The 27,848-nt window shown below is 42.8% G+C and overlaps 1 protein-coding gene and 1 long non-coding RNA gene across 4 annotated transcripts; one reads left to right on the forward strand and one right to left on the reverse strand.

The window, feature by feature from the left end:
* KBTBD11 (kelch repeat and BTB domain containing 11) lies at nt 1-20,609 on the forward strand. 3 transcript variants are annotated; one of them, XM_058019791.1, is made up of 4 exons: nt 20-84; nt 2,352-2,454; nt 13,952-14,079; nt 14,515-20,609. In XM_058019791.1, exon 4 carries the CDS (start codon nt 14,572-14,574, stop codon nt 16,336-16,338), a length of 1,767 nt encoding a protein of 588 aa, XP_057875774.1. In that variant the 5' UTR covers nt 20-84; nt 2,352-2,454; nt 13,952-14,079; nt 14,515-14,571; the 3' UTR covers nt 16,339-20,609. The 3 variants fall into 3 exon arrangements, with proteins under 3 accessions (XP_057875775.1, XP_057875774.1, XP_057875776.1); XM_058019792.1 differs by lacking the exon at nt 2,352-2,454 and having other exon boundaries at nt 1-84; XM_058019793.1 differs by lacking the exons at nt 20-84; nt 2,352-2,454 and adding an exon at nt 129-148.
* Nucleotides 18,074-27,166, reverse strand: LOC131080978 (uncharacterized). The gene is made up of 2 exons (XR_009114231.1): nt 21,739-27,166; nt 18,074-21,697 (listed from the first exon to the last, which is right to left on the reverse strand). It is a non-coding gene; the product is annotated as an uncharacterized LOC131080978 (long non-coding RNA).
* Nucleotides 27,167-27,848: the final 682 nt, after the last annotated feature.

A 27,848-nucleotide genomic window follows, 5' to 3' on the forward strand; every position in this document is an offset into this window, starting at 1 on the left:
CCCGCTCCGCCGCCTGGGCCGGGCGGCGCGGCCGCTGCGCTGCGGGAGCTGCCCCGGAGCGGCGCGGGGCTCGTCGGCCGAAAGGTGAGCGGGGAGGCAGCGCGACGGGAGCGGGGAGGGCTGGTGCCGGTGTCTGCCGATATCTGCGGTAAGCACCGCGACGTGGAGCCGCGGTAGCCGCGTGTGAGTGAGACGGGTTGCCGGAGCACTGTCAGGTTTAATCGTGTTCCTTTTCTCTTTCCTCTGGCCCCCTTAATCCACCTCCTCTGGGCAGCGGGGAGGCCGGGCATATCCCCACATCCCTTCTCCATATGTCGCAGAGGAGCCAGCCCTGATGCCTGCGTATTTTATTTTATTTTATTTTATTTTATTTTATTTTATTTTATTTTATTTTATTTTATTTTATTTTATTTTATATTTTTATCCTGCTGACCTATTAAAAATGGAAATGACTCTCTACACTAACGTTTAGGGATGTGTAACAGCAGGAGATTGCTTCCCGCTATAAATTCTTCATGGCGTGCTGCTCCATCCTGCTAAAAGCAGGCGCAAGCCCTGGGTGAGCATACGCGTGCAGGATTTGGCAGGGTGGAAGATGCTTCAGAAAAAACTTGTACTGAATTTCAGTAGGTAGATTTCTATGTATGGTGATTTAAAGCAATAAAAAGCAGACTTCTGAACCCAAACTTACACACAGCACAGAAAATGATAGTATTAAATCCTATAGCCAACTTTTTTCACCCATCAGAAATAAATAAAACCCTCTAGAAATAATAATATTTTGTAAAGCTTTTCCACAGCAATTAAACCAAACAATAGAAAACTGGAGCAAAAAACTAAGGAAAAAAAGTAGGGCAATAAAAAAATAGAATAGCAATAAAATAGAACAATCTTTCTGTATGATCTGAGGAGCAAAAGGGCTTCTCTGTTTTCCAGGGACTTAACCATCTGTCTCCCAAAAAGGAATTAAGTGGAATATTCATGGAAAATAATAATTAAATCGTCAGTTGTATTGACAAAGCAATATTTCCTCTCTTGTTTAACTGCTTGGCCCATCCTACTTGTTCTGCATTCTCCTCCTCCTGGGACCCATCACACAGCATTTATTCACTCTTTAATTGGGACATCCAGAGCATGCCAGTGGGATGCTCTGGTCGTCCACTGCTAATGCCACTGTCTGGTGAGAACCTGCCAAGAGCCAAGGACTGGTCCTGTGCCTGCCCCAGCTGCTCTGTGCTCTGCAGGACTCGCTCCTGGCAGTGGAGCCACTGAAGTCAGTGGTGCCACTTTGAAGCTGGAGTTTGCAGGACTGCACCTTGATAATATCAAAAGGCTGAAATCTGTAGTAGCTTCCTTTCTTTTACAAAAGCTGTGTTTGCATCGCTTTTCAATATTACAAATAGTCCAAAGAGATGGACAGACTTGAAATGTCAATAAATATTAGAGCACCATTATTTGGCAGGAACATTCAATTAAAGTCATTAACTGGCATTACTATAGTAAAGCAGGATTATAGTATTTAGGGCTGGCCTGGGTTACCATAGAGACAACGATGTGGTGAGATGGCTGCATCCAGATCCTGCTTACCAGGGGTTTCAGCATCCTGTAGTATCCTGTTGCAAGAGGATATTAGGGGCAGCTGACTGCTAGAGAAGGGTATAATAAAACATGAAAGGAAATCCTGCAATTTCTTTTAAGGTAGAATTAAACTTTTTTTTTTAATACTTTTTTTTCTTGGTGGGGTCCTTTGTGGATTTTGCAGGTATTTTTCTGTTTATCCCTACTGACACTATACAGCATTGCAGTTAGGAGTCTGTTTCTTGCCTCTGAACAGAAGCAGAGAAGTCATTTTATGCCACTTCACATCCTTGAAAATACCCATTTAAAAATGAGCTCATTTTCATTGTATTTTTTCTCATTAGCCTTCTCAGAACATGACATTTTTACTCTTGGTGTTTTATTTTTCAGTGAAATTGTCATCATCTATTGTTTCTGCTTGATGTTTGGTCTCAGTGTTGTTTTGTCAGGGAGCAGGCATGATTAGTTCCTTTCATTGGAGAAGAATTACTTTATAGCAGTTCAGGGTTTGACAACCAGTTTAACCTGATGTGTGACTGAGCTCTCATTGAGCAGGAGGGGACCCTGCTCTTTCCCTAGCCTGGGCCATACATTCCTGCCCAGTTCCCTGTGCCAGAACTCTTCACCATGTGACAACACAGGGAATCTACAGAGCTTTTGCCTTCTCCTGCAGTTAATTAAGCAAGCACTCAGTTTACACTGCAGATGTTGGCATTACCAGTGGAGTTAGCCCTGTGAACAGAGTGCTTAAATCTGTGTGTAACTCTCTGCAGGATCAGGACCAGTTGATTGGCAGTGCTGCACCCTTTTCTTCATCCTAAAGTGCTCCTTGGATGCTAACTGGTAGTTTTGGCTTCAGAAGGATTACAAGACTAGGTCAGTATTGTATATGGGTGATTGAGTGTTATTGCAAAAAAGAGCTGGCTGGGTGTTTTTATTCTGCACTGCACATTTGGTACTTCCCAGTTTCTTTTTTATACCTCATCAGTGAGGATGGCAGGACTCATGATTGGTTAAGTCAGTTTATTTAATGCAAAACAAGCATGAGAAAAAATCCAGTGGTTCTACAGATTTTGTACCGTGTGTCAGGGGGAGAAGAAAGATGTGTCACATAAATGCTTTTCAGGTGGGATGTTTCACAGGCTGCCATTGCTGTGTCTCTGGGTGAAACAGACAGATTGACAGCCTTTTTTAACTCACTTGGACACACACCAGAAACCACAATCTTCCTATACAAATCAACATATGTTGGTCAAGCAGCTTCCATGCTGTTATGTAGTCTGTCACAACATGATTTGCATTAATTGAAGTTATTTTACATTTATGCATTCATAGATTATCACAAGCTCTTAGTTGTTTTTCTGGACACTGACTCCTCCAGGAGTACTTAAGGAGCTAGGTAAGTTTTGCATCTCAGCTTTGGATCTCTAACTGCTGGCAGGCTCCTGGACTTCTGAATCATTTCAAACTATCGACCTGTCAGAGTTATACAATAGTTTTGTTTTTTTCTTCTTGGAAGCAGTTCTGGTTTTTTCTCTTTCCCCCTTTCTTGTAAGTAGATTGAAAAAACAGGGCCTAAGCTCTGGAAATGAACTCTTATTTCTGCAACCCATATTTGAGGTGTTAGACAGAAAGAACTAAAAGCCAGCCCTTTGCTGTGGGAGTGGCAAGTGAAACAAATGTTCTGATTCTGTCAGTCAAAAACAAATCCATTCTTGGGAGAGTTTTTCTCTTATCCTGTAGCTTTCTTTAATCTTTTCTTTTTACTGCAACTCCCTGCATTGCTTTAGTTCAAAAAAAAGCTACCGTTTACATTTGTCTGTACAGTTGTGGTGGATTAACCCTGGCTGGATGCCACGTGCCTACTAAAGCTGCTCTGTTACTCCTGAGCTGGACAGGGGAGAGAAAATAAAGTGTAAGTCTCATGGGTCAAGATAAGCACAGTGAGTTATCACTCTCCAGTTACTGTTACAAGCAAAACAGAGTCAACTTAGGGAAATCAGAGTAGGATAATGAGAAATAAACCCAAATCTTAAAAACATCTTCCCACCATACTTCTCTTTTTCCCAGGCTTAACTATACACTTGAATTCTTTACCTTTCCCCCTCCCCTAGAGGTACAGGGGGGGAGAGACTGGGCATTGTGGTCAGTTCATCATGTTGTCTTTGTTGCTTCTTCTTCCTCACAATCTTCCCCTGTTCCAGCAAGGCAGAGGGATGGGATGAACCATGGGAGAAGGTTCTCCACAAAAGTCCTTCCTATGGGCTGCTGCTCTTCACAAACTGCTTCAGCATGAGTCCCTCCCTTAGGGTACAGTCCTTCAGGAACAGACTGCCCCAGCCAGGGCTCTCTGTGGGGTCACAAGTTCTGCCAGCAGATCTGTTCCAGAGTGAGCTTCCCACAGGGTTATGGTATCCACAGTGTCCACCTGTTTCAGTGTGGGATCCTCACAGGCTGCAGGTGGATCTCTGCTCCACCATTAACCTCCATGGGCTGTAGGGGCAGAGCTGCCTCACCATGGGCTGTAGGGGACTCTCAGCTTCAGTGCATGGAGCACCTCCTCCCTCTCCTGCACTGACCTTGGAGCCTGCAGATCTGTTTCTTTCACATATTCTCACTCCTGTCTTCTCTGGCTGCACTTTGCTCCTGCGCAGTAGCTTTTTCCTCTTCTTAACTCTATCATCATCCCAGAGGCACCACCACCATCACTGGTGGGCTCTGCCTTGGCCCCTGGAGGGTCTGTCCTGGAGCTGGCTGGCCCTGGCTCTGTCAGACGTGGGGAAGCTTTTGGCAGCCCCTCACAGAAGCCGCTGCTGCCACGGCTGCAAAAACCTTGCCATGGAAAGCCGGTACAACAGTGTAAGAAATCCAGATGCTTGTGAAGTTAATTGGAATTTTCCTTGACTGCAGTGGGGTTGGGGTTTAAGGTCATGTCAGACTCTGTTTGATCAAAATTCTCTGTGAAGCTCAGGTGGCAGTTTCTAGTTGCAGGCTACTATCACAAGCCTCATTCTCTTCAAAGCCATGGAAGTGAGCAGTACACAAACACACTTCTTCAATAGCAATTGATAATTGAGTTTTGAAGTTTGGTTTCCACAATACATGCAGAAACAGCAAAAGTAAATGTCATTTGAGTGTATTGTGTGAGCTTTGGAGTTTGTGTCCCAAGAAGTATTTAATTTTGATCTTAGGAAAACGAGGGCAAAGACTGTTCATGTGCGTTCATGTGATAAAATTCACTGGTGCTGCTTCTTTTTGTTCAGGATGAGGTCTGTACCAGTCATTCTCTGTGAATGACCTTTGAGACAGGCAAGAGAGTTGGAAGAATCTGTTAGTCCAATACCTGGACAATATTTCTGCCAAGGCTTGTACCCCCAAAATCAGGCAGCTTTTCACGTGACAGTGGCTGAAAAACCTCAGTATCTGGTTTGAGATGTTGCTGATGTGTATCTAAAGTCTTTCTAGAAGCAATCAAAGTTTAGACTTCTGACTGAAACATCAAAATCTCTAAATGGTCAGAACCACAAGCCAGGATCCCTGAATCTAAGCTTCTTCTCATGGCTCCCAAATCATAACCATAAAACCAAACATCTCTCTGTGTTCAGCATTCTGATGTAAAAGTCTTGCTTCTTATTCTGGGCCCTGACTGTACACCTCTGTGCAGATTGCAAACTAATAAATGCAAGGATAGCACTGTGACTGTTGAACGTGCTGCATATTTCACTACATGCATTAGCAACCCTTTATTCTGTAGCACTTGAAAATGACAAGTTTGAGTCATGGATTAGTCAGACATACTACAGTATTTACTTCTACTCTGTGTCAAAAAGTCCTAAAGCAGATCGGACAGTTCTGTGATCATAATCACCCTTCAAGGTTGTGTTGCCAGTCTGGATGTCTCTTCAGAAAGAGCAAGGATCATTTTGGGGAGAGAGAATTCCAAAGTGAAAAGCAGCATGTACATTTCTTCAAGGTATTCAGGATGATCTGTTTGACACCTGCTTTTCCATCCAGGCCATTGGCCAGAACAGAGAAACCAGATAGACGTGAGGTGAATGATCTGAACAGAACAACGTTTTGACCTAATTCATCCAAAAGTTATTGGCTTGCTATAGGAGTAAAATTCTTTGGCCTTTTCTTGCAGGAATAAGATTAGATAACCAGGCAATCTTTTCTATCCCTTTAATTTAGATACCTGTTGGCCTCATTCAATGGAAAAACCCATTTTAGTGCGAGATACTGAATTGCCTGCTCTAAATTCTTGTTGTAGAAGTAGAGCTTAGTCAGAGAAATTAGTGCCAGAAAACCTTTCCTGAACGCTCAGGCTCAGCATATGAAATTCACATTATAGTAAAAAATGCTATGCATTCAAGGCAGAAAGTGTCAGCCCATGTAAATAAGAGTATTTTAATAGAACCCTATTTTGTTTTTGTTCTCAGAATGGTCAGCAAGTGTTAGCTTCTACTAATGTAAACAGCATGCATTACACTCAATTTTCTCTTCTTTCCCTTTATAATTCCAGTGATTACATAAAGTCACTTAATACTTTGTTAAGCCCTCCAGTTGCATCATTGCTGCTAAAAGCATTCCCATTGTTTGGTGAAATCCGGGCTGACAGCCTTCAGGTACTCCTGATAGTAAAGGCTTGCTGCAGAAGTACCTATGGCTGCAGCATGCATTTCTGCTTTGAGATCAGCACAAGTGGTTTGCAATCCCAGCACAAGACAGAGTGGCTTAGATCTCCAGGCAATATAGCTGAGCCCCGATCCTCCAGAGGCAATGGGAAGAAGTACAGAAACGTTGGTTTTGGCAGGGAGCAGAACCCAGGATTCTTCTTCCTCACCCTCAAAAACATTTTTTATTGTCTCTCTGAAAAGTAGTAACTGCTTTAGTCTCAAGGACTGAAGTGACTAAAGTCTATGAAGTGACCTTCATAGACTTGATGGTTTGGGCACTTGGTTGATATTCGGGCAAAGGAAGGGGTAGTGACAAGTTTCCCATGGGGCTTGGTCAGAGCTCTAATTGTTGTACAGAAAGGCAGAGTAGCAGCAAAAGTCAGTATTGCTGTCTTTTAAAGTAATTCAGGTATATTTTGCAGAGAATTCTGGGCTGAGGCTCCCAAAGAAAGGACTGAAGTCCTGTCATGGCACAAGCTAAGGACTTCATCACCATGGTCTTTACTGGCTAGCCCTTGGTAGCTCTCATGCACTTATTTTTGAGGATCCAGATCAGTTGGCACCCACCCATGCATATGTGTGCAGAACCTGTGTGTATGTTCCAGATTCCATTCCAGGAGCTGGTTACAGCATTGCTGTGCAGCTGAGACACAGCATCAGTCTCTCTTGCAGGAGAGCTGGGAGGTGCATCCCACCCACAGATAAATTCTGTGTGGGACTATGGCCCTATGTCTATCCACCTTGGCCTGATTTTCATGAAATAAAAGAAGTCAAACTCCTGTGAGTAACCTAGTAGGTCACAGTTATAGGACCAACAGCAAAGTATACCAGCAGCATTTCTGCCCTGGCAGAGAGAAGACTGTGCAAGCTGATTCCTTCTTTCAGATTAGGGCTGTCATGCCGGAGGCTTTGCTCTGCTATCTGATCTGGCTGTCTTAGGTCTTACATCTTTGCTCCATTGCCAGCTGCCAGATTAACCTGCCCTCAGAGTCAGCCTTTGCTGTGTTTAGCACTGTGGCAGGCCTCTCCGTATTGAATCCAGCCCAAGGTCTGTGTAGAGACAATGTCTGCAGGAACCTGGAATTTTTCTTGAGATCAAACTGCCTGTAATATAATTTTTAGTTGCAGCTAAACCTTAGTTTTTAACTGTAAACCTTAAGTTTGAGGAAGTATCTGGGCAAAGAAACCATATATGAGCTCCAGAAATGCGAAGGGTGCCATTCATCATGTATCTAAAGGACCTCTGCCTTTCTTAGCATCACTTACTTAATTTGTCAATAAACCAGTGAAACTGTTCAGTTTCTAAAAGTGGGGCATTTTTTTTTCTGTTAAGTACCAGATCTAGAGTTTGTCTGACAAAAAAAGTATTTTCATTATTGCCTTCTCTAGAAGTTTTTCTTTTACTTTCTTTTCCTAGGTATAAGTCTCAGAAAAATGGGACTGTTTCCTTCCCTTTGAAGTCTGTTGTTACCTCTCACATTCATTCTTTCTCAAGCACAATGGTGACATAGTTTGGCAAATTTCTGGTGCTTTGGGCTCTTCATTCTGTATGTCCTTTCCATAATGATATAAAAGCAAAATCCAGTTTTATCTTAGTGAGGGAATTTAATATCCTCCAAAATTGTAACTCCATCTCCTGTATTACACGCAGTACAGGGCAGGTGTGTTGGCAGCGTGTCGTACATTTGTGGAGATCAAGTGCTGTTCTGGAATGCAATACCAAAATGAAAAAAATCTACTTCGATTTTCAAAAATCTCTCTAAACTGATTTGCTGGTTTGCTTGACTTGGCTTCTCAGTGGATATTCTCCTCCTTCTTTGTTAGCACCAACATTGCCAAAGTGTTTGTAGAGACTTTGAATATGTTTGCAATTTTTTGGCAATACAGTTTTATACTGAAAAGCATTTCTGCAGTCAACATTACCACATTACAGTACATTACACACTAATGCTTAAATGAGGCTTTTAATCATGACAAGTTGATGCTTTGCTTCAAGTCAGTGCTCCTGGTGTGTGGCAATTTTCAGAATTTAGGGTCAGAAAGAATTTCTAGATCAACTAGTCTGCTCTTGTCAAATTTTATTTACTCTTGCTTCCCAAGTGCCTTCCAGCAAGGCACATACTCAAGATCCCTTTCATCAAATCAGAATAAGGATCTTCCCATGTCACATGAAATGTCCACGTAGATCAGCACCCTGCCTCCCACATGAACCACAGTCGGGTATTGACAGAAGTGTATGGCAGGATACAAATGTGTATTTCTTCATGGGATACTTCTTTGTCTTTGGATATTTATACTCTGACAGTTTTCTCACTCAAGATCCTTCTAAGCTGAATGCACTTTTTGGGTTTTATTCTGTAGGTTTCTTTGAGCCCATCCTTCACTCTCCCCATCAATTAAACTTTAATTAACCACAATATGCTCTAGCTGTCTTTTTTCCTCCCCCTCAGCAGCATAAATCTTTTGCTTTGTTTACACTTACACTTGGTTTGCTTAGGGTTTCTTCACCAGCCTAAGAAAGCCTTCAGCATGCAGAATTTTCATGTGCCTACACTTGTGCACAGTCATCAAGTCACAGAGCAAACATACCAAGCCCTGAAGAAGTGTCAGCTCTGCATTTCTCAGGCTGACTAAGGCTTGCTGTACTAGTTCTCCAGGCTACTAGCACAAGCCACATTTTCTCCAAAGCCGTGTGGCTGTTAGAGGGTTTCTAGGCTAGGTATCACCTTTTTGCTTGGGAGCTGGTGTGCAGCATGGAGACAGAGTAAGCCTTTGTCTGGTTTCAAAGTGCTGTTCTGAGTCTCTCACTAAAGTGGGGGTTTTCTATGTCTCTGAAATTCTTGGGTACTCTTCTCTGTCTTCACAAATTTTTAAATGCTACTTCCAAAATGTAAAGCCTTAAGCATACATGCTTCCATCCATTCAACCACCATGTTCCATTGCAAACCTACTAATGCTGTAGAGGCAAGGTAACATTTTCCCTGTGGGTATTCTATATTTCCCAGCTCACACATTCAAGGACTGCATTTATCCTTTCAGCTGTAGCACCACGCTGGTATGTTTGGTACTGCTGTCAATTTAATGGAGTCTTAGCTGTGCCCAGATATGATGAAAGCAACCAAACTTCAGCTTATCACAGACAGGACCACGTGCTCTCATATTTAGAAGTGTAGCTGTGAGCCCATGTGTAGAATTAGCAGCAATTCTGCATAAAAGGTTTCATTACATTCAGTGTGGTGTGGCCATGCCATACTTATCTCTTGACTGTAGTGCATTAGTGATAAAAGCACCACATCAGCCCTGGAGTTTTTCCCAAAGGTATTGTAATCACTCAAAGCTTGTTTCTGACTGTTCTTTTTTTTTTTTTTTTTTTGTTAGACTTTTCTTTCCTCTGAGGGATATTGGAGAGAACTTGCACTTAATCTTTGCTAGATTTTCTTTTGTAGGAGTGTTATTTCCTTTTTGTTGTGAGAATTCCTGAGAGACTACTCCTCCCTAACTATTTCTGAAGAGTCCAAACTGGAAGGAACTCAGGAAGATAGTTTCCTTTTTAGAAAATGTTTGTCTCTATGAGTATAACAGTTAGGAAACCTTTTTCTGTGGTCATGATGACTGTTTAGAACTTGTATATTTTTGGTTTAGATTTGTTAGCTATAGTATCGATTTAATCAAGCTTTTGATAATATTTTTATTATGACTTATTTCCTCTCTCTCTTCCTCCCTGCCCAGTCACACACAGCCTTTTCTTCCCCTGAGTTTCTGATGAGGAACTGCTGTCCATCTGTTTCTTGTGTGGTCTGTAGTCATAAGCTGCAATTCTTAAATGTTGATTTTTCTTTGTGGTTGTATGAAAATGTTGTAGTTATGAGATAAAGACCAATTCATACTTCTATTACATATTGTCAAAAAATTACAGCACCTTAAGAGGTCAAATTTGCATCCACACATGAGTGTGAAAGCAATACTATAAAAGCCATATATCCAGCAGTCAGGGCAAGACACTAGGATTGTAACATACCCAGCTTTAAAAAAGGGAGAGAAAAAACTATTCTTTATATTGTTTATCTTGAGGTGGCACATTGGAAGATAACTGTATTCTTTTCTTACAAATAGGAGGTTAATCAAGTGGTTAAGATTTAGAGTTTAATTCTGTAATGGGCTCCAGTAATGCAGGACCTTTCAGAGAAATGGCATCTTTATGCTCCAGATGTTTTCCCCATCTACAAAGAGAACATTTTTTCTTCCAAATTTCACAGATCTACTCAGTGACCAGGAGTGTTGCAGACTATTTTTATAAGTATACAAACTACTCTACACTTGACATTGCCTACACTTCACCCTGGCTAGTTCTACTTTCAAGTCATTGTTTAGTTTTTAAAATAAATATAAGGGATGTTATTTCTCTTTTGATGATCCTGCCTCTTTAGAAGCCTTAATCATCTCAATCAGATTACACCCCTATCCCAAGGGACTTCTCTTCTGAAGTAAAAGTTCAGCAGTACAAATTTTTATAAAAGCTTTTTTTCTGGATTAAGGTGGAGCAGAATGGTAGTGTGTCATTTCTGAACTGGTAAGTCTCCTGGGGAGGATAGCCTGCTTATGTAAATTAGAGTTGTTTATGGTAGAGAAGGCACTGCTTTAATTTACCATGAGACTGAGTCAGAGGTGTTTCCATTTGTGAACTGGAGAGAAGTAACCCAATTCCTCCCACATGCACATATTCCCTGGAGAAAGTGGGTCTTGCTAGGGGAGGTTTGGATCAAAGGCTATTGGCACTGCACAAGAAAAATGAGGAGAGAACAATTCAATACAAGCATTTAATTGGATTTTATCAGAAGGACTGCCAAATGAATGCAATGCCAGGAAACTTTACCTGCAGCTCTTCATTACAGTTTCTCTGTCAGAAAAACTCTGCCTTCTTATCTGTGCTGTTACTTGAGCAATGTCTTACAGCATTTGAGGTTGGGGCCACACATTCAGGATACTGTGTGTCATTGCCAAGTCTGTAAATACAGTTCGTGTTTGTTGGCAGCTCCTCTGTCCATTAACATTACATCATCCCTAGACCAAACCCATGATAATGAAAACATTTTCAGAACAAGTAATTCAGCTTCTGACTTAAAAGTCCCCAGTATAAAAGGTGACCTCAGTCCATAAGGTACCATGTACTCTCAATAAATTGCTTCCTTTTCCAGTACCTATCCTGTTTGTGACTTTTGAAAAAATGTTAAAACCAAGTTTATTTTAAGCGAAATGAGATCGTCGGGTGGTCAAATTCTTCTGAATCATCACAGCTATCAAATATCTTCTGCAATTCTGTACTTTTTGAATATTCTGTCTGCCAGAACAGCAGTACAGCTCTTTGATCACTGTAGGTAAGAAAAGAGTGGAGGAGAAGTTCAGTATTGTCTTTCCATCAGGCCCTTTCAGCATGTTCCTGTTTCATACTAAATCCATGACCTTTTAACTCAGATCAGTCATGTTGCTCAATAATGGAAAGGTTCCACTACTTCTCTGAATTGTTTTTTCAGTTTCATCTTTGTGTAATTCTTGTGTTTTGTTTTCAACTAGACAGAGGTGCTGGGATTGCTGGAGTGGTCTTTGCTGTCCTGGTCACCGCTGTCATTGGCAAAGTCCTCCAAACCCTCTTCCAGCTTTTCTAAGTCTTCAGCATCCCCATATTCCTTATTCCTTGTTGCCTTAATTGTATGGTACTTTAAGTCCTTCTCATGCTCAGCATGAAATTCAGCATATTCTTGGTAATTAGCTTTGGATATACCAGAGGATAATTTTCTTCAGAATTCTGCTGCTTCCCATTAGCAATCAATGCTATCAGTCCTTCCTTCTCCTTGCAGTTCCTCAGGGGAATTGTAGTGGGTTAACACAGATGTTTGTTACAAGCTTCTTTATCAATAACATTTCAAATGTGTCAAATCAGACTTCTAAATCAAGCAGATATTTGAATGTAGGAAAAGGTATGATTATGTGCTTGAGGAGGATCTCACTTATTTTTTTCTTTTCCCGTTAGCTGAGAAAGTTGAAAAGATAAGTTTTTCTGGTTATTGTTTCAACTACTTTGAATATTCTAAATGGTGATTTTCCTTTGGGACATAATGCAAGAAATGCATTTCACTGTAGAGAGATGTTACTGGTATTAGAGTTACCCCGTACTTCTAATTTTTGGTAGCATTCTCTTTCATTCTTCCTTTATAGGTTCACTCACAAAATCAAGCCATGACCAAGAGCTTGAAACCATCTGAAGCTACTAAATCCTTCTTGTAGGGGGGGTACATAAGTAGAAGTTAGGAGAAGTGGTGTCAGAAGTGAGGTGTGTCAGGAATGGCCAGAATATTGTTAGTTGCAGTAGTTGCTCTGTGTACTGTCAAGGCTTGATGGAAAACAAATTCACATCAACAGGGATGCTGCCCAGTACATCTTCTACAGACACACTGAGCGTGCACAGATCACTGCCAAGCCTTTTGTCTAGTTAAGACTTTACTGAAAAAACTCAGTAAAGCTTGACCTACAGACTTTGGGTTTGGACAGCAGGAAGTCTGCCACTAAAGCTAGCCAAAGTTCATACAGTCACAGAAAGTTCCTAAGTCTCAGATTTTTAAACACTCAGATGAGGAATACAAAGTTGGTGAAATCTACGAATTCTAGTAAGTTTTAAAATGCTGTTGTTGTGGCCTGAAAGTCTCCAATACCCAAAAATCAAACTTTAGCATTGATTTCGGTCTAACTGAATGTGATCAAATGGAGTAGAAAGCCCTTTACCAGGCAATAAAGCACCATGAAGAAAGACTGATATTATCATTTAAGTAAAGTTTGCATTGCAAGTATGGGCTTCCAGATTTCCTGTCTGTGTTGGGGATTTCCAGACAATGTCACTTACCAATTATGCTTTCTGTAAAAAAAAATATTAAAAAGTTAAATCTCCCTAATGCTAATTTAACAGAGTAAATGAATCATGTCTGCTAAAAGGAAGCCACAATGCATATTTTACATAGAAATGAGTGTTCCTTGAGGACTGTGAAAAAACTGACAAAGGGGATTTTAATGGAAATTAATAGCCTCCTTAAAAATAGAATCAGGACTGCAGATACTTACTTTATTATATTAAATACATTCAGACAATTTTTATGCATCACTCATCAAAACTTAAACCAAGTTTTGATGCTTGGTTCCAAGTCTGGGAAATTCATAAACAAACATGAGGCAAAGAAATGGCAGTTCATTAAATTCTAAAAACTATACTTGTGAAATGAAGGTACAACTGGGTGGTGATTGTGCTGACAGGGACTAACCTACTTACAGCCATGCCCTCCCTGGATCCTGCCTTTTCCCATGAGAGACTTCATGTTCTAATTATCTATTGTGATTTTTTTTCCTTGCTTCTACTTTTTATTAACAGAATCTTAAAATAAATACATGATCTTTTTGAAGTCTGATTAACACCTTGCTAATGCTTTACAGCTACATATGCTGCTACACAAATGTGACATTGCTCTCGTCCTGAGTACAGAAAAAATACTTTCATGTGTTTCGTAAACACTTAGGATTATTAGCATACTTGCAGTGTCTTTAAGATATTCTAGATATATTATTAAGGGAGACATAACTTTAATGCTCCCAAACTCCAAACTAAACAGAAAATCTATCGATTTTAAAAATAATAATATTTTTGTTTTAAACAGGGGGAATGCATGAGGAACACTGATATGAAGAGAACTTCTGAAGGTCATGCCAATGAAATTTGGCTAGTGGGGAATCGCCTTCCAGAATAGACTGCGGCCTCAGCCTTCCACTGAAACAGTTGCACAAGGTGAATCCATTGTGATGGTACTCCCAAGCATCTGCCCTTAAAGGAGACTTTTGCTCATCACCCAGCGCAGTGTAGGGACCAGCTGTTGTGAAAAGGATTGCAGTGCCTGCAGACTGCTTAACATTTCTGCAGAGCAACGGGAAAACCAGAATTGCTTTTCAGGCTGTTGAGGTGCTCATCGGGGCGATGCCACCGAAAGCGCTCAGGTTTTCGGGGGTGAGCTAGCGCAGTTGACGCGGGAGGCGGCCGAGCCGCAGAGTGGATTCCCCAGAAAAAGGAGAAGCGGCGGCTTAGCCCCGGAAACCAGCGGCGGCCCCGCCTGCGAGAGCGGGGGCCCCGAATACTGATCCTGGGAGGCGGGAGGTGTGGGGGCAGAGAAGCCGGAGGGGAGCGAGGAAGGCGCGGATGCTGAGCGCTGTTGGGTCTGTCCCGCAGGTGATGGCCGCGCTCCGCACGGACCAGGCGCGGCGCCGGCGCAGGTAGCGCGGCTCCATGGAGGGCAGCGGCGCGGCCCCGGAGGAGGAGGAGAGCGGGGCTGCCAACGGCGCTCCCCCCCCGCCGCCGCCGCCCACGCCGGCCGCCCCCTGCGGCTTCAGCTCCTCCCTCTGCTTCAGCGCCGCCGCCGCCGAGCCGCAGCCGCCCGCGGCCGGCGGCCGAGTGGTGCAGAACCAGTGGGAGATCAACAACGCCGCCTGCCAGCCGGAGGAGGAGGATGAGGAGGTGGTGGGGCCGCGGGACCGGCCGCCGGAGGAGCCCGACCTGGTGATCGAGGTGTCGGGCCGCCGTATTCGGGCGCACAAGTCGGTGCTGGCGGCCAAGAGTGACTATTTTCGTGCCCGCGCCTCACGGGACGTCCTGCGGGTGAAGGGCGTGAGCTACGGGGCGCTGCGGCTGCTCATCGACTACGTGTACACGGCCCGCATGGGCGAGGTGCGGCACGACAACTTGGCCGAGGTGGTGAGCGGCGCCCGCGTCCTGCAGATGCCCTGTGCCCTGCACTGTGCCGCCGAGGCCATGCGCGCCCAGCTCTGCCTCGGCAACTGCTACCAGCTCCTCTGCCTGGCCAAAAAGCAGCGGCTGGCCGAGCTGCGGGAGGCTGCCTATCGCTTCATGAGCGACCATTACCTGGAGGTGCTGCGGGAGCCCAGCGTTTACGGGCGCCTCAGCGGCGCTGAGCGGGACCTCATCCTGCAGCAGCGCATGGATGCCGGCCGGCCCTGCTTGCTGGTGGCCGAGGTCAGCGACGCCTTCGAGCGGCCGGGTGGTGGCAGCCGGCCACAGAGCCGCGAGAGCAGTCGGCCACAGAGTCCCTCCTCCGTGGTGTCGCTGGAGGAGAGCGGCTCCCTCATTCACTACTACCAGGAGGGCAGCGGTGAGTGGAGGGTGCTGACCCGCCTGCCCGAGGAGGCCAACGCCAAGGGCTGTGCCATGTGTGTCCTCCACAACTACCTCTTCCTTGCAGGGGGCATCGTGACGGGGCCGGTGGGCACTGAGCCCAGGGCCCGCCTATCCGACAAGGTCTTCTGCTACAACCCCCTGACTGACACCTGGAGCCAGGTGCGGCCGCTGGCTCAGCCCCGCTCGCAGCTCAAGCTGCTGGCCCTGGATGGTTACCTCTATGCCGTGGGGGGCGAGTGCCTCTTCACTGTGGAAAGGTATGACCCGCGGGCCGACCGCTGGAGCCCTGTGGCACCTCTGCCCAAGGGTGCCTTTGCTGTGGCCCACGAGGCCACCACTTGCAACGGGGAGATCTACGTGTCAGGAGGCTCCCTCTTCTACCGCCTGCTCAAATACGACCCCAAGCGCGACGAGTGGCAGGAGTGCCCTTACAACAGCAGCCGGCGGCGCTCTGCTGACATGGTGGCCTTCAAGAGCTTCATCTACCGCTTCGATGTGAGCAGCGGCCGCGGCGGGGAGCAGGGCCCGGGCACGGGCGGCGGCGTTGAGGTGTTCCGGTACAACACGGTGGCCAAGTGCTGGAGCCAGTGCGCCAGCCTGCGGCCCAGCGGCGGCCCCGTGCAGCCCTTCCGCTGCGCCCCCTTGGGCAACACCATCTACTGCGTCAACCGGACCGGCACCCTCCGCTTCAGCCTCGCCCAGGACGGCGAGGTGGAAGCAGATGGTGGGCTCAAGGGCACCTTTGATGGGGAGCTTCTTAAAGCTCCCTTGGATGCTAAGGGTGTCCTCCTGCCCTTCGTGCTTACCCTGCCTGAGAGGCTGGACAAAACAGGGGACCAGGAGGGCTCCCTCCCACTGTAAGGTGGCCAGCCTGGCTCTGGCCTCCTGAGAGGGGAGCTGGGTTGCAGATACACAAACTCCCGTCTTCTCTGTTGTGTCTGCAGAGAAAAGGGACTTCCCCTTTCCTCCTCTGTGCTCTCAAGATGTTGAGCTGGTTTTAACTCAGCTGTAACTGTTCTCATGTTTGCTGGGCTTTGTGTGAAAAGCCAAGCACACAAAAGTAAAAGCTGCTATAAAGGATAATCTCTGGATTATGTTTGTGCCAATCCCCAATCTGAGAAAAACGTTTTTAAACCTGGATTTCTAAAATATTCTTGACAACAGTGTCATAATGGGACGTTAGTGTTGGTTGTGTGTTTACACATAGTTGCAATCTGGGCTGGAGCCTTTTCTGTCATTTTTGGTTTTTTTCCCCTCTGGGATGATACTGAGGGATAAACATTGCTCCCAGCATAGTTTAGCTGCATTAAACCAACTATTTCCTGTGTTTAAAAAGTATAGGAAGAACATCTCCATCACAGCCTTTCATTTCTGGTGCAATAGATGGTTTAAGGAAGTTGTGGCACTGTATTAGTCCCAGGAATTTCAACCACAGATGAGGTTGATGAGATACCAAACTTAATGTTTTAAGTAACACAAATGTGAGCCACATGTTTTACTTGGAATGCAAAGAAAAAAGAAAAAAAAGTCAAGTTACCTTTCTACAATGTGGCATTTTATGGTAGATATGAAATGTTGATATGTTCTTTAATTGAAAAGGCAATGTTTTCTGTATGAAAAGATACTGTTTTATTACTTTTCTTGATCAGAGATTTTGAATTCAAAATGAACTGAAGCTGTTCAAATTGCAACCAATTGACATGACCATGTATGCCACTAGAGCTGGGGAAAATCTTTCTACTTCATATGCTCTTTAATTAACTGCAGGTTAAGGAAGGTTAACCTAAACCAACCTGTGGCAAAAGGCCTTTCCCACTTATTTTCAAGACCATCAAAAGGGGACATGGAAAATAGGAATGTGCTACACATACTATATTGTGCACTAGCATGATGTTACTTCCCTGTCTTTTGAGAGACTGCTTTATTTATTTTGAACTAATGATTGCTGTAATCAATAAGTCCTTGTTAATTGCAGTACGTGCTGATGGCATATGCTGTCATTGTGATTCTAAACTGCCCGAGAGTGCTGTTTGTGGGGCAGCATCCAAATGAGGCAAAACCATACAAAACTTCTTCCTGCCTGTGGAAAGTTGGAGCACACTTTTTGTCATGTTACTCAGAACTGGAAAACATGAAATGTCTACACAGACAGACTATATTGAAAAAGGCACATGCATTTATTTTATACATTTTATATTTTAAAAAAATCAGTAGGCAAGGCAAATGTTTTAGCTTTATGGTAAATCACTGAGAAACCTTTTCTGAAAAAGGAACCTGTGTTTTTGCTGGTACAATGCTGAACATTCAGCATGGAACTCGCATGGACTGTGGAAGAGAATTGTTTATACTCGAAGCTCTAGTATAGATTCATATTTTAGAAAGACATAGGGACCTTGCATCAAAAAAGCAGATATTTTTATGTTTTATTAAGATGTTTTTGTTAAACAGGACTTTAGCATTCTTATACATAATTGCTAGTTCCAAAGGAAGGCAGCAGGCTCTGTCCTATGAAACACCATCTTACAAAAGAGAATAGTGAACTTCATAGATACTTCTTTCTTTCTCTTTATTGTTTGTCTGTTTTGGTTTGGTTTGGGTTTTGTTTTTTTTTTGTTTTTTTTTTCTCTTCTCATTGCTGTTGTACAGGGTTTTAGTGCAGCTGATCTGGTTAGTCATTCTATAGAAAACAGTGGTCCAGTCCTAAAGGTTCTTAGCCAAGTGAGCCTGTTCCCTAGTGAGCTAATTAAAGCATCAGCCAGGCAGGAGCTGTAGGCCTGCAGAGTGTGACATTTATCTTAGCCTCAGTACAGGTTGGTGCAGTGGAATTTAACATCCTTCACAGAATATTTGATTTAATTCTCAGATGAGCATCCTTGGAAATATTGCCTCTAGATTAAATTACAGCGTTGTAGTTTGAGCAGGAAAGAAAAATTACATGTTTGCTTTCAACATAATTTTTATGTTAACTGTAGAAAGTATTTCAAGCTGTGTAATGCAAGGCTTAGATGCATACTTAAACTAGAGATGTTAGTGCTAGGTCAGATTTTGAAATAGTAGCGTCACCAGGAACACAAGGAAACGTCTGTTTTATCTTGCACTACAAGGCAATTTCATAGTTCAAAGACTTATGTAGTATAGTTCTTATACTACAGTGTAGTGAGGTATCAAGCCAGGTTTTGCATTCCTGTTAATTAAGCATTTTCATTCTGCTAATCCATGAAAATGCTTCTAAATGAGTTTTGGGAAGTTTCCATGGTTTAAGATGTGACAGTAATCCACAAACTTTTGGGATAGAATGAACCATATCCTTTCTTCCAATATTATTTGCTGTACACTATGAAGAAATACATTTCTACAGTAATAAGTGTTCAAGAAACCTGAAGTGGTTTGTGTTTTTGTTAGCTCCTATTTTTTAAAAAAGTTGAATCAAGTTCTTACCTGCTTTCACTGTGTGCACAGTGTCAGTGGGGAGAGTCTGGGCTTCATTAGTAGCTGTCTATCAATTCTGTTTCCTTTGTACACTGCGTAGTCACAGCCTGATGATTAACAACAGAGTCATGTTTCTAGCCAGATTTCCTTCCCTGTGGCCTCTGTTTCCTCCCTGGTAGGCCTGAGGCAGGTTTGCTGGGAATTGCTTTTTTTCTCCCCCAGGTTTGCTGAGAATTGTTTTCTCCCCCAATTCCATCTTCACAAAGAAACCTCCTCCCGCCTGCCCCCAAACTTGGGTACTAAAACCATAACTTAGATAGTCTTCAGGCATTAAAAGACTGAAATTGTCATTCCAGAACCCTCTAGTTTTACTTAAACCTGGCACAACTGTCTGTTTGACATGTGGAGCTGCTGAGCAGTTCCCCTCCACCCATTTGGAGCTGCTCAGAGCAGTTCCACACCTGCCTACCAAGTGGGATACCCAGAAACCACTGATGTAATAGGGTTTAATTTAGGTACAAACCAAAAGGCCAGGCCACCCGCAAGTTGTGTTTGCATGTGTGTTTTGCTTTTAAATCAGCCATTTTCTCTAGAGAAGCCTGAACTGTACTGTATTTGCATAGGAACACGGAGACCTGTGTGTGCTTTCTTAGCCTCCAAGCATTCAGTCCACATCTCCCACCCTCTGCTTGGTTGTCAATGGATTAAAGGAACTCTTGGAGTTAGACAAGGTAGTCATCCTCACAGAGTGATCTGAGACCAGCTAGACAGACATAGTCTGCCCTGCTGTCTTTCTTCCCCCTGAATCTTACAGTCCTCCCATTTTAATGGGACATGCAGGAGATGGTTGCCCTAATTTTTCAGGGAGTAATTTTTCCTCCCTAGACTACTCCTGTTTTCAAGGTTGTCTGCTAGGGAATTTAGGCTTGAATTCCCATAAGCTTAGTGAGGACTGAACTGGGGCCTTGCAGTTCATGTGTGTGTGTTCTCAAACCTCGATGGCTGCTCAGGAGGTACATGGGGACCACATCCTGTGGCTCTTCCTCAGGGGTGAGCTTGAGCTTCATGCAGCCCTCCAAAAGCTCACACACAGGCTCCTGTACATTGAGTTCTGAGTAGATTCCAGGCTCCACCTCCTCGATGGGTAATTCAGCATGGATCTTGTATGAGTTGATGCAATCAGATGTGTTTTCTTTGGAAAGCTTTTGCAGACAGGCTCACCAGTTTGAGGTGAGCTCCTCTCTATGCTGTACTGGGCAGCCAGACAGGTAATTTGGATTCTTCTCAGGGGTACCATGTTAGTAAAGAGGCATTGCAGTCCCTAACAATGATATGCCTAAAGCCTTCATTGAACCTAAAACTAAATCCCGATTTCAATAAAGAAATGTGATTAACAGATGAAACTTTACTGTTTCTATCTACTAACTGGTTCTGTAAAATAGAGATCTTAATTGCAGCAAAAGCATGTGTACAGATTCTGTTTACACTTGAAACTAAGTCAGAAAAGTAATTGGCAAAAGAATAATCCTGTTTGATCAAAACTGGCACTGTTAAGCAACGTGGGGAGGATGTTAGTCTTACCCTAGTAATGGCTAAAAATGTGCAGTTGCTGATGTAAATTCTATCCACAGAAAGTTTCTTTGTAAATCAATACCTGGTAAAATTTAAAGTGATGAAAGAATAAATTACTCACATGAAAGCCATACCTCTCCTGTGCTGTTTGATTGGCTCTCAGAGTGCTATATCCCAATTACCACTATTCATGAGTGGCTGTTGCTTTTCCTGATTTACATCATGTATTCTGTTGACTGCTCCATAAATGTGTTAACCTCCATTATCACAAAACTTAACAGTGTTGCTGGTGCTTTGTGTCTGGACTGATATGTAGTGTTTTCTGCTGGAATTAATCCAGATCTAGAAAGAATCCTATCTTTGGGCTTTTTTGTTTTTTTTTTCCCAGTAGCATTGCTCCTGGGAAACTTAAGAAAACACAGAAGGGGAAACAGTAGTACTGTTGAGCAGTCATAGTAAAAAGCATTTTATTAATTTATCTTTTTTCTGCTTTTATTTTCCAAAGTGGATTGGCACTGGTTTAGCAGAACAGCTCTGTTTAGCTATTAGCAATAGTATGAGTCTGAGTACTATTGTAGCAATGTTTTTACCTATTTCCTGCCTCAGTTCCTACTCTGAGGTAATGTAGTGCAAGTTTGTAATAGTTCCATGCATTTACTAGGTTACTGGAACTATTCTGACTTCATATTACTGCTGCTAAAAGCAGAGATTGACACACAAGCTCAGTAAAACTGTGTGCTCAGAGTATGTGATCACATATGTTTCATTTGGTTTGGCCTACTGAATGCTGAGAGCTGCTGGAATGAACCCACTGGTGTTAGGAATCAGCAGGAGTGCTGGTTTTGGCTGGGGTCAAGTTAATTTTCTTCACAGTAGCTGGTATGGGGCTGGGTTTTGGGTTTATGCTGCAAACAGTGCTGATAATAGAGCTGCTTTCATTGTTGCTGAGCAGTGCTCACACAGAGCCAAAGCCTTTCCTGCTCCTCACCCCACCTCAGCAGCAGGGGGGCTGGTGGTGCACAAGAGCTTTGGAGGGGACACATCTGGGACAGCTGACCCCACCTGACCACAGGGATATTGCAGACCACTTGTTGTCATGCTCAGCATATAAAGATGGAGGAAGAAAAAGGAAGGGAGGACATTTGGAGTGATGGAGTTTGTCTTCCTGAGTCACCTCTATGTGTGTTGGAGCACTGCTTCCCTGGAGATGGCTGAACACCTTCCTGCCCCAACACTGCTTCCCTGGAGATGGCTGAACACCTTCCTGCCCATGGGAAGCAGTGTATGAATTCCTTGTTCTGCTTTGCTTGCAGATGCAGCTGGTTATTAAACTGCCTTTGTTTCAACCCATGAGCTTTCTCGCTTTCCCCCTTCTGATTCTCTCCCCCAGATCACTGGGAGGAGTGAGTGAGTGGCTGTGTGGGGCTGAGCTGCTGGCTGGGGTTAAACTGCAACAGCATGCTATTTTGGAGGCTGACTTTCATGAATTACTCAAAGGAAAGAAAGGGGAGTGAGGGATAGGAGGGAAAAGATGAATTCGGAGTCAAAAGTACCTACTGTATATCCAGTTGAAACAAATAGCAGGGAAGGGAAACTACAGTGGGTACTTGAAACAGTGATGACTATAGGGCCAGGTTTTTTCAAATAATTCTTGAACAGGCTAGGTTTTTTACCAATTATATTGCTACTTCTTACCATTTTACACCTGCAGTGCTTCTCAAACCACCACTGTGTTTAATAAGCTACCTTCTGCAGGAGTCTCTCGTTTTGCTTTCAAGTCTTAGTGGATAAACCCTCGACAAATCTGTGAAATCATGAAATAACAATGTTGATGCTTCCACTTTCAACAGATTAATGCAAATTCTTTAGACACTGTTCACAGTTCAGGTGAATTATTTGTGTAACTGATGTATTAATAGTTTCATTTTTGAAGCATATATAGGTAAAGCTTTTTATGTACTCCCAATTTATGTTGTAATGAAATAAATACTTTAAAAAAAGATTATGTTCCCCATTAAGGATTTCTGGGTAATTGTTGTTTTTTTTTTTATTATCCATCCAATCAGTAAATGGTATTATATTTTTCTTATAAAGCAAAGACAAAATTATACAAATTATCAGGTAGATATTTAGGCAGTGTTTCTAAGGCTAAGCAAAAAAGGAATATTTTCATTTCACAGTCCTCTGAGTGTTTGGAATTTGAAATATTCTGCAGTGAAAGCATTTTCCTAAATGCAGATAAGCATATACTCCACTTAATTGTTATTTCCTTTTTTTCTTTTTTGTTGTCAGTATGTTAAAGTGCATTATTCATTTATTGAAGTTACATGTAGGTTTTCCCAAGATACTCTCCTGCATTATGTCCCACATGTCAGATTTTTGGCTGGTGTAGATTTACAGCAGCATAAGTAAAAGCAGAATCAAATACAATTTCGATTCCCTATTTTGTCTCTTATTTTCTCATCAGATATTTTGCTTGACATGAGGCCATATGACCTGTTTGAAAACTGCAATATTCATAGACTATGTGTGGTTGCACTTGGTGTAATTTCTGTTATTTCCTTACCTGTTGCAACATGCAAGCTTTCTTATATTTTCTTAAGAAGGGCTAAATTCTGCTGCTGATTAAACCAGGGTAAATCTGGAATAGCTCAACCAAACATCTTAGATTAGCAGGTTGTTTTTTTTTTTTTTCATTTGGTTCCAGAGTTTTGAGTCTGTTATAAAATCACTGGGGAAAACAAAAAGGAACGCTCTGATCGAATAAGACTCAAGCAGTCAGTCACTGGAATGTGTTTTGGGGTTTTTTTCTTCACTAGAATATAAATTTTTAGCTCTTAATTTTTCTCTGTGCTGTGAACTACACATTGGGAAGTTTAATGGCAATTAAATTTATCTCAAGCCTATACCCCTGCTTGATTCACTGAACATTTTTCACCTACATCTCTCAGGATGCTTAGGTCCCAGGCTCAAGCTTCAAGTGTAGTCTGGTAAATTATGTGACTGGGCCCAATAACCTGTGCCATAGTCAATTTTCCAGTTCTGAAATGGTAAACTGAACAATTGTAGCGCAAAAGATTTGGGTTTCAAAGACCTCTCAATCTGGGCACACCAAATCCAAGATTGAGACATGTAACAAAATGTCATTACTTGTTTCCAGGTATAATGCATCACTTGTGTCCATGTATTCAAAATTCACAGTAAGTTTTCATATAAAAACATCTGCAAGCAGATGGTGCTGCCCTGTATTCCCCTGAAGGCAGATAAGTGTTGCTGGAAAGACAAATCTTCAGCTGCTAGACTGTGCAAACAGGGAAGTCACACACAGCTGTGAACTCCCATGTCATACTGAGTAATTACCAAGTGAACAACATGTCATCAAACATGAGTTTACAGCCTAAGGACAGATGTACCTCTCGGGGGTGGGGACAAAGGAAACTCAGTAGCTGTTAGTGCTGGGACCATGCCTAGGAACAAACCCCATCCCTGTTTCAGGATTGCATTGTCTAGGCAGCTGTCAAGAGAAGAAGTCCTAGGCTAAATAACAGCATGTGGCTGAAGGAAGGTCGGAAAGCAATAAATGTGGCAGTACCTGCAGGCTTCTTCTTCAAGTGAATGTGAAGAGCATCTGTGTCTCATAAATGCCAGCTGGAGCAGCTGCTGGTGAGCAAGCTCAGGCAGAGGGAGAGGAGCATGACTGCCTGACAGCAGTGACACCTGCCTGGCAGCTCGCTGCTGGTGAGCAGTGGCCAGAAGGAGCTGAATGAGCATCCTCTGAATGGCAGCTGTCCTGATGTGCTGTCCTTGGGAAGGAGAGAGAAAACGATACGTGCCTGGCTGTCTTGAGCCATGCCCTTCATTGCTGTGCTATCTCCCTGTGCTGGCAGTGCCAGTTCTCAAATTCCCTGCTGAGCAGCTTGTACCTGGAGAGTCTTGAAGGTGATGACTTTTTATCCTCCTTTTTTTTCTGGTTTTTTTTTTCTTTGTCTATTTTTGTTATGTAGTCTTCTCTTTTTTTACCTCTGTCATATTTTTATTTTCCCTTTAGAAGTTTTACATATTTGTCTCTCTACTCAAACATTTCAATAGGTAACACAGGGAATCTGTGAATTTGGAACAATTACCTATTGGAAATCGTTGAAACTCCTTTCCTCAGGAGGCAAACTCCTTCTGTAGCCTGGTAATTTTTTCCCTTAATACAGCCCTAAATTTTTAGATGAAGTGTGGAAGACTTAATGCATCTGCTTTTTGGCAAAATGGACCCATGAGCTGTTCACTTCCTAAGGAAATAGAGGAAGTTGTGAGCAATTAAATTAGTCATAATGCAGACTTGAGGCAAGAGTTCAGTACCTTTTCTCAAGCTGACCTGAGCTTTTTTGTCACCTCAGAACTGCAGCTACAGAGAAAAGGAACTGCAGGATTAAAGTATCGAGCAGCTAGGAGGTCTTTGAGGAATAAAGTAAGAGCACAAACTGCAGCAGAATAAAGTTAATTCCCACACCATTTAGAAACCATTATCTTAGTGGTCAGGGACTAATTTACTGACAACTTGTTCACACGTTACAGATGAAGGTGGTTCTTTTTTCCTGAGTCATCACAATCCCCACTCCATGTCTCATCCCATTCTGTTCCCTTACTCACTGATTTGCAGTTCTTTGCACATGTGAAAAATCATTGCAGAGTCTGACAGTAGAAAATTGGTAGGAATTTTTTTCTATTCTGCACAGGTAAGCACATCTGTCATCCTCAATGATGGATCATTTGTCTCCCCCATATATTTTCTAGTTAAAGAAAAACAAAGGATCTTTATTAGAACTAGAGAAATAAAAGCTGAATTTAAAAATAACTTTAGGGAATGCAAATAAGGCAAATAAAGTTTTTCCATCATTGACAGTCTCTTTTTAGATCATAATGAAGTCCTAGACAGGCAGACAGACTTCTTAAAAATACATTTTAAACTATTAGGAAAATACAAAATAATGAAGGTCCATGAGAGAGTTCCTGGGTTCAGAGCAGCATGGTGCAGGAACTTCCAAGGGTTAATTAAGAGAAGATGAAGCTCTTTGCTTTACATTCTTACTGAAGTTCTCTGCTCCTGTGTATCTACTGAAAGCAAATGCTGATTCTGACTGTGATTGAGTACACATCTTGGAGGTGCAGTACTCTATCACCCTATTCAAAAGCAGATGGGATATTTCAAAATACTGAAAGAAAAATTGAGAAACCCCTTAACTGATCATCAGCTTCCTTCACATCTCCTTCTTAAGTGCTTCTTCAATTAATCCAGTGTTATTTAAATGTAGATTTTGTCTGTGTCCAGGTCTGGTTTGCCTTTGACAGAGTTGGAGCATAAAGGTATGATGGTTGTGCATATGGAGTGTTTGACAAGCCTGGTCCATAAAAAGCCCATGCTGGGTCTTACTCAGCTGGCTGACACACTAATGGGAAGGAGCCCAGCCTGTCATTTAACTCATCATACCTCTGCCATTGCTACATCAGGCTTTATGAGCAGGTTGTTGGTGTGCAGGTGTGTGTCAGAGTGCCCATCACTGCATATGCATGTAACACGTTTTTATCCCAGGCTAGCTAGGGACATTGTGCCTCCAGGCAAGAAGAGGTGTGCCTCTGCTCACCTCATACTCTCTTGTAAGCAGCGCCTGGAAGGCCATGGGGAACAGAATTTGTTCTGGCTCACACTGAGCAGACTGGCTGGCTCAGTGCCTGCAGAAGGGAGCAAAGCTGTATATTCCCTCTCCCAAAATCAAAAGAGGCACAGCAGCTCAGTTGTTACTCCTTTGTAGGTCTCTGGAGAGAGCACACTTCCAGGCTTCCTCTTACTCAAATTACAAGGTTGCCCTTCATTCCCAAGAGCCAAGGAAAAAGCTCAGCTTACATGTGGTAGAAAAGTACTTGTAAAAGTTATTTTTGAAGGGGCAGTAAAAAAATCAGGATTTGCAGTGGCTACCCTTGACGTTGCTACTGTATTTGAAACAGCTGGAGTGTAAGTCTTCTCATCAGACCCAGGGCTTCCTCAGGCACAGATTAGATGTGAAGGGATTCAGACAATAGGTTCACTTTCTTTGAACTCTCCCAGCTCTCTGGGGGCACTAAAAAAGGCAAAGGAGCCAGTTGAGTGACTGCAGCAGTTCATCTTCCTCAGTGCTGCACAGGGACTCTGCACTGCTGTGCAGTGGGGATGGCAGCAGGTGGGGAGAGAACATGGGAGCACAAAGGGGCTCGAGTGAAGCATTCTTAGCAAGAGGAAATCACAAGTGTAGATTACCTGGGAAAACAGTTCCCTGTTCATGTTGACTCATATATGTTTGCATATAGTTTAAAAAAGACAGATAATTCTATGGGCAATGAATGCTTCGTTCCTGCTGCTCTTGCATTAGCAAGTAGAGACATCAAGAAGACCTAGTTTTATTTCTGGCTCTGCTGTAAAATTCCATGTATTACTGAGGGAAAGCTGTTAAAGCTTCCGTTCTCTCCAAAGAGAAAAGTGGGGGTGGGTAGGGAGAGAAAGGTAATTCAACTCATTAAGTATTGGAAATAAGTTTGGGGGTTTTTATCAGTAAAGGACTTTGGGAATATTGGCTAATACTGTGGAGTGTATTTTACTGTTTCAACATTTTACTCCATGTGAACAGAATATTTTGTTCCTGTGCACTTGACCAGAATAAAAAAGGAGTGAAACTGTTCCTACTTTTGTCCCTGTTTGTGGCCTTTTGCAGCATCGTTCCTGGGCTCTGAAAAGGCAGTGGGATGCTTGCCTTTCTGTAGATGCACAGATCTCTGCAGGAGGAACCAGGTGAGTAAAAAACATGGACAGTTTGGAATTGGTAATACCCCTGCTGTGCCTATTCCTCCACCTTCATCTCTTGCCCCTGTGTTTTATATCAGGAAGGACATGTAGTCTTGAGAGAAGTGTGATGAAAAAGTGATGTTCTTCCTCACAGTCTTTTTTGAGAGACTTTGAATGATATTCAGTGTCTTGCCATCTGCTCATAATTAAGGTTACAAATAAGTTTTCAATTTTTCACTTCAAATTTTTAAGATTTTGGGTGAGATTATGTTTTTATCTTAGCTCTCAAGTTATGTCAAAAATACTGAACAGGTCATTAGAGTCCTTTGCATTAATCAAAATAGATAAGACCTTTCTTTTTTTCTCTTCCAAAATCCTAAAAGGGTAAAATCTCATTACAGTGTTGAAGTGTTTCTCTTTGTAAACTTCAGAGAATTTAGAATTCTGTGAGAAAAGTGAAAAAAAAGGAAGAAATGTAATACATCCCTAATACAAGGGAGAAAAGAACCAACCAAACACATTCCCTGGAAAGGGTTGCATTTTCATTAGATATCGTAGGTCATGT

The sequence above is a fragment of the Melospiza georgiana genome, chromosome 3 (genome assembly GCF_028018845.1).
Source record: "Melospiza georgiana isolate bMelGeo1 chromosome 3, bMelGeo1.pri, whole genome shotgun sequence".
NCBI lineage: Eukaryota > Metazoa > Chordata > Aves > Passeriformes > Passerellidae > Melospiza > Melospiza georgiana.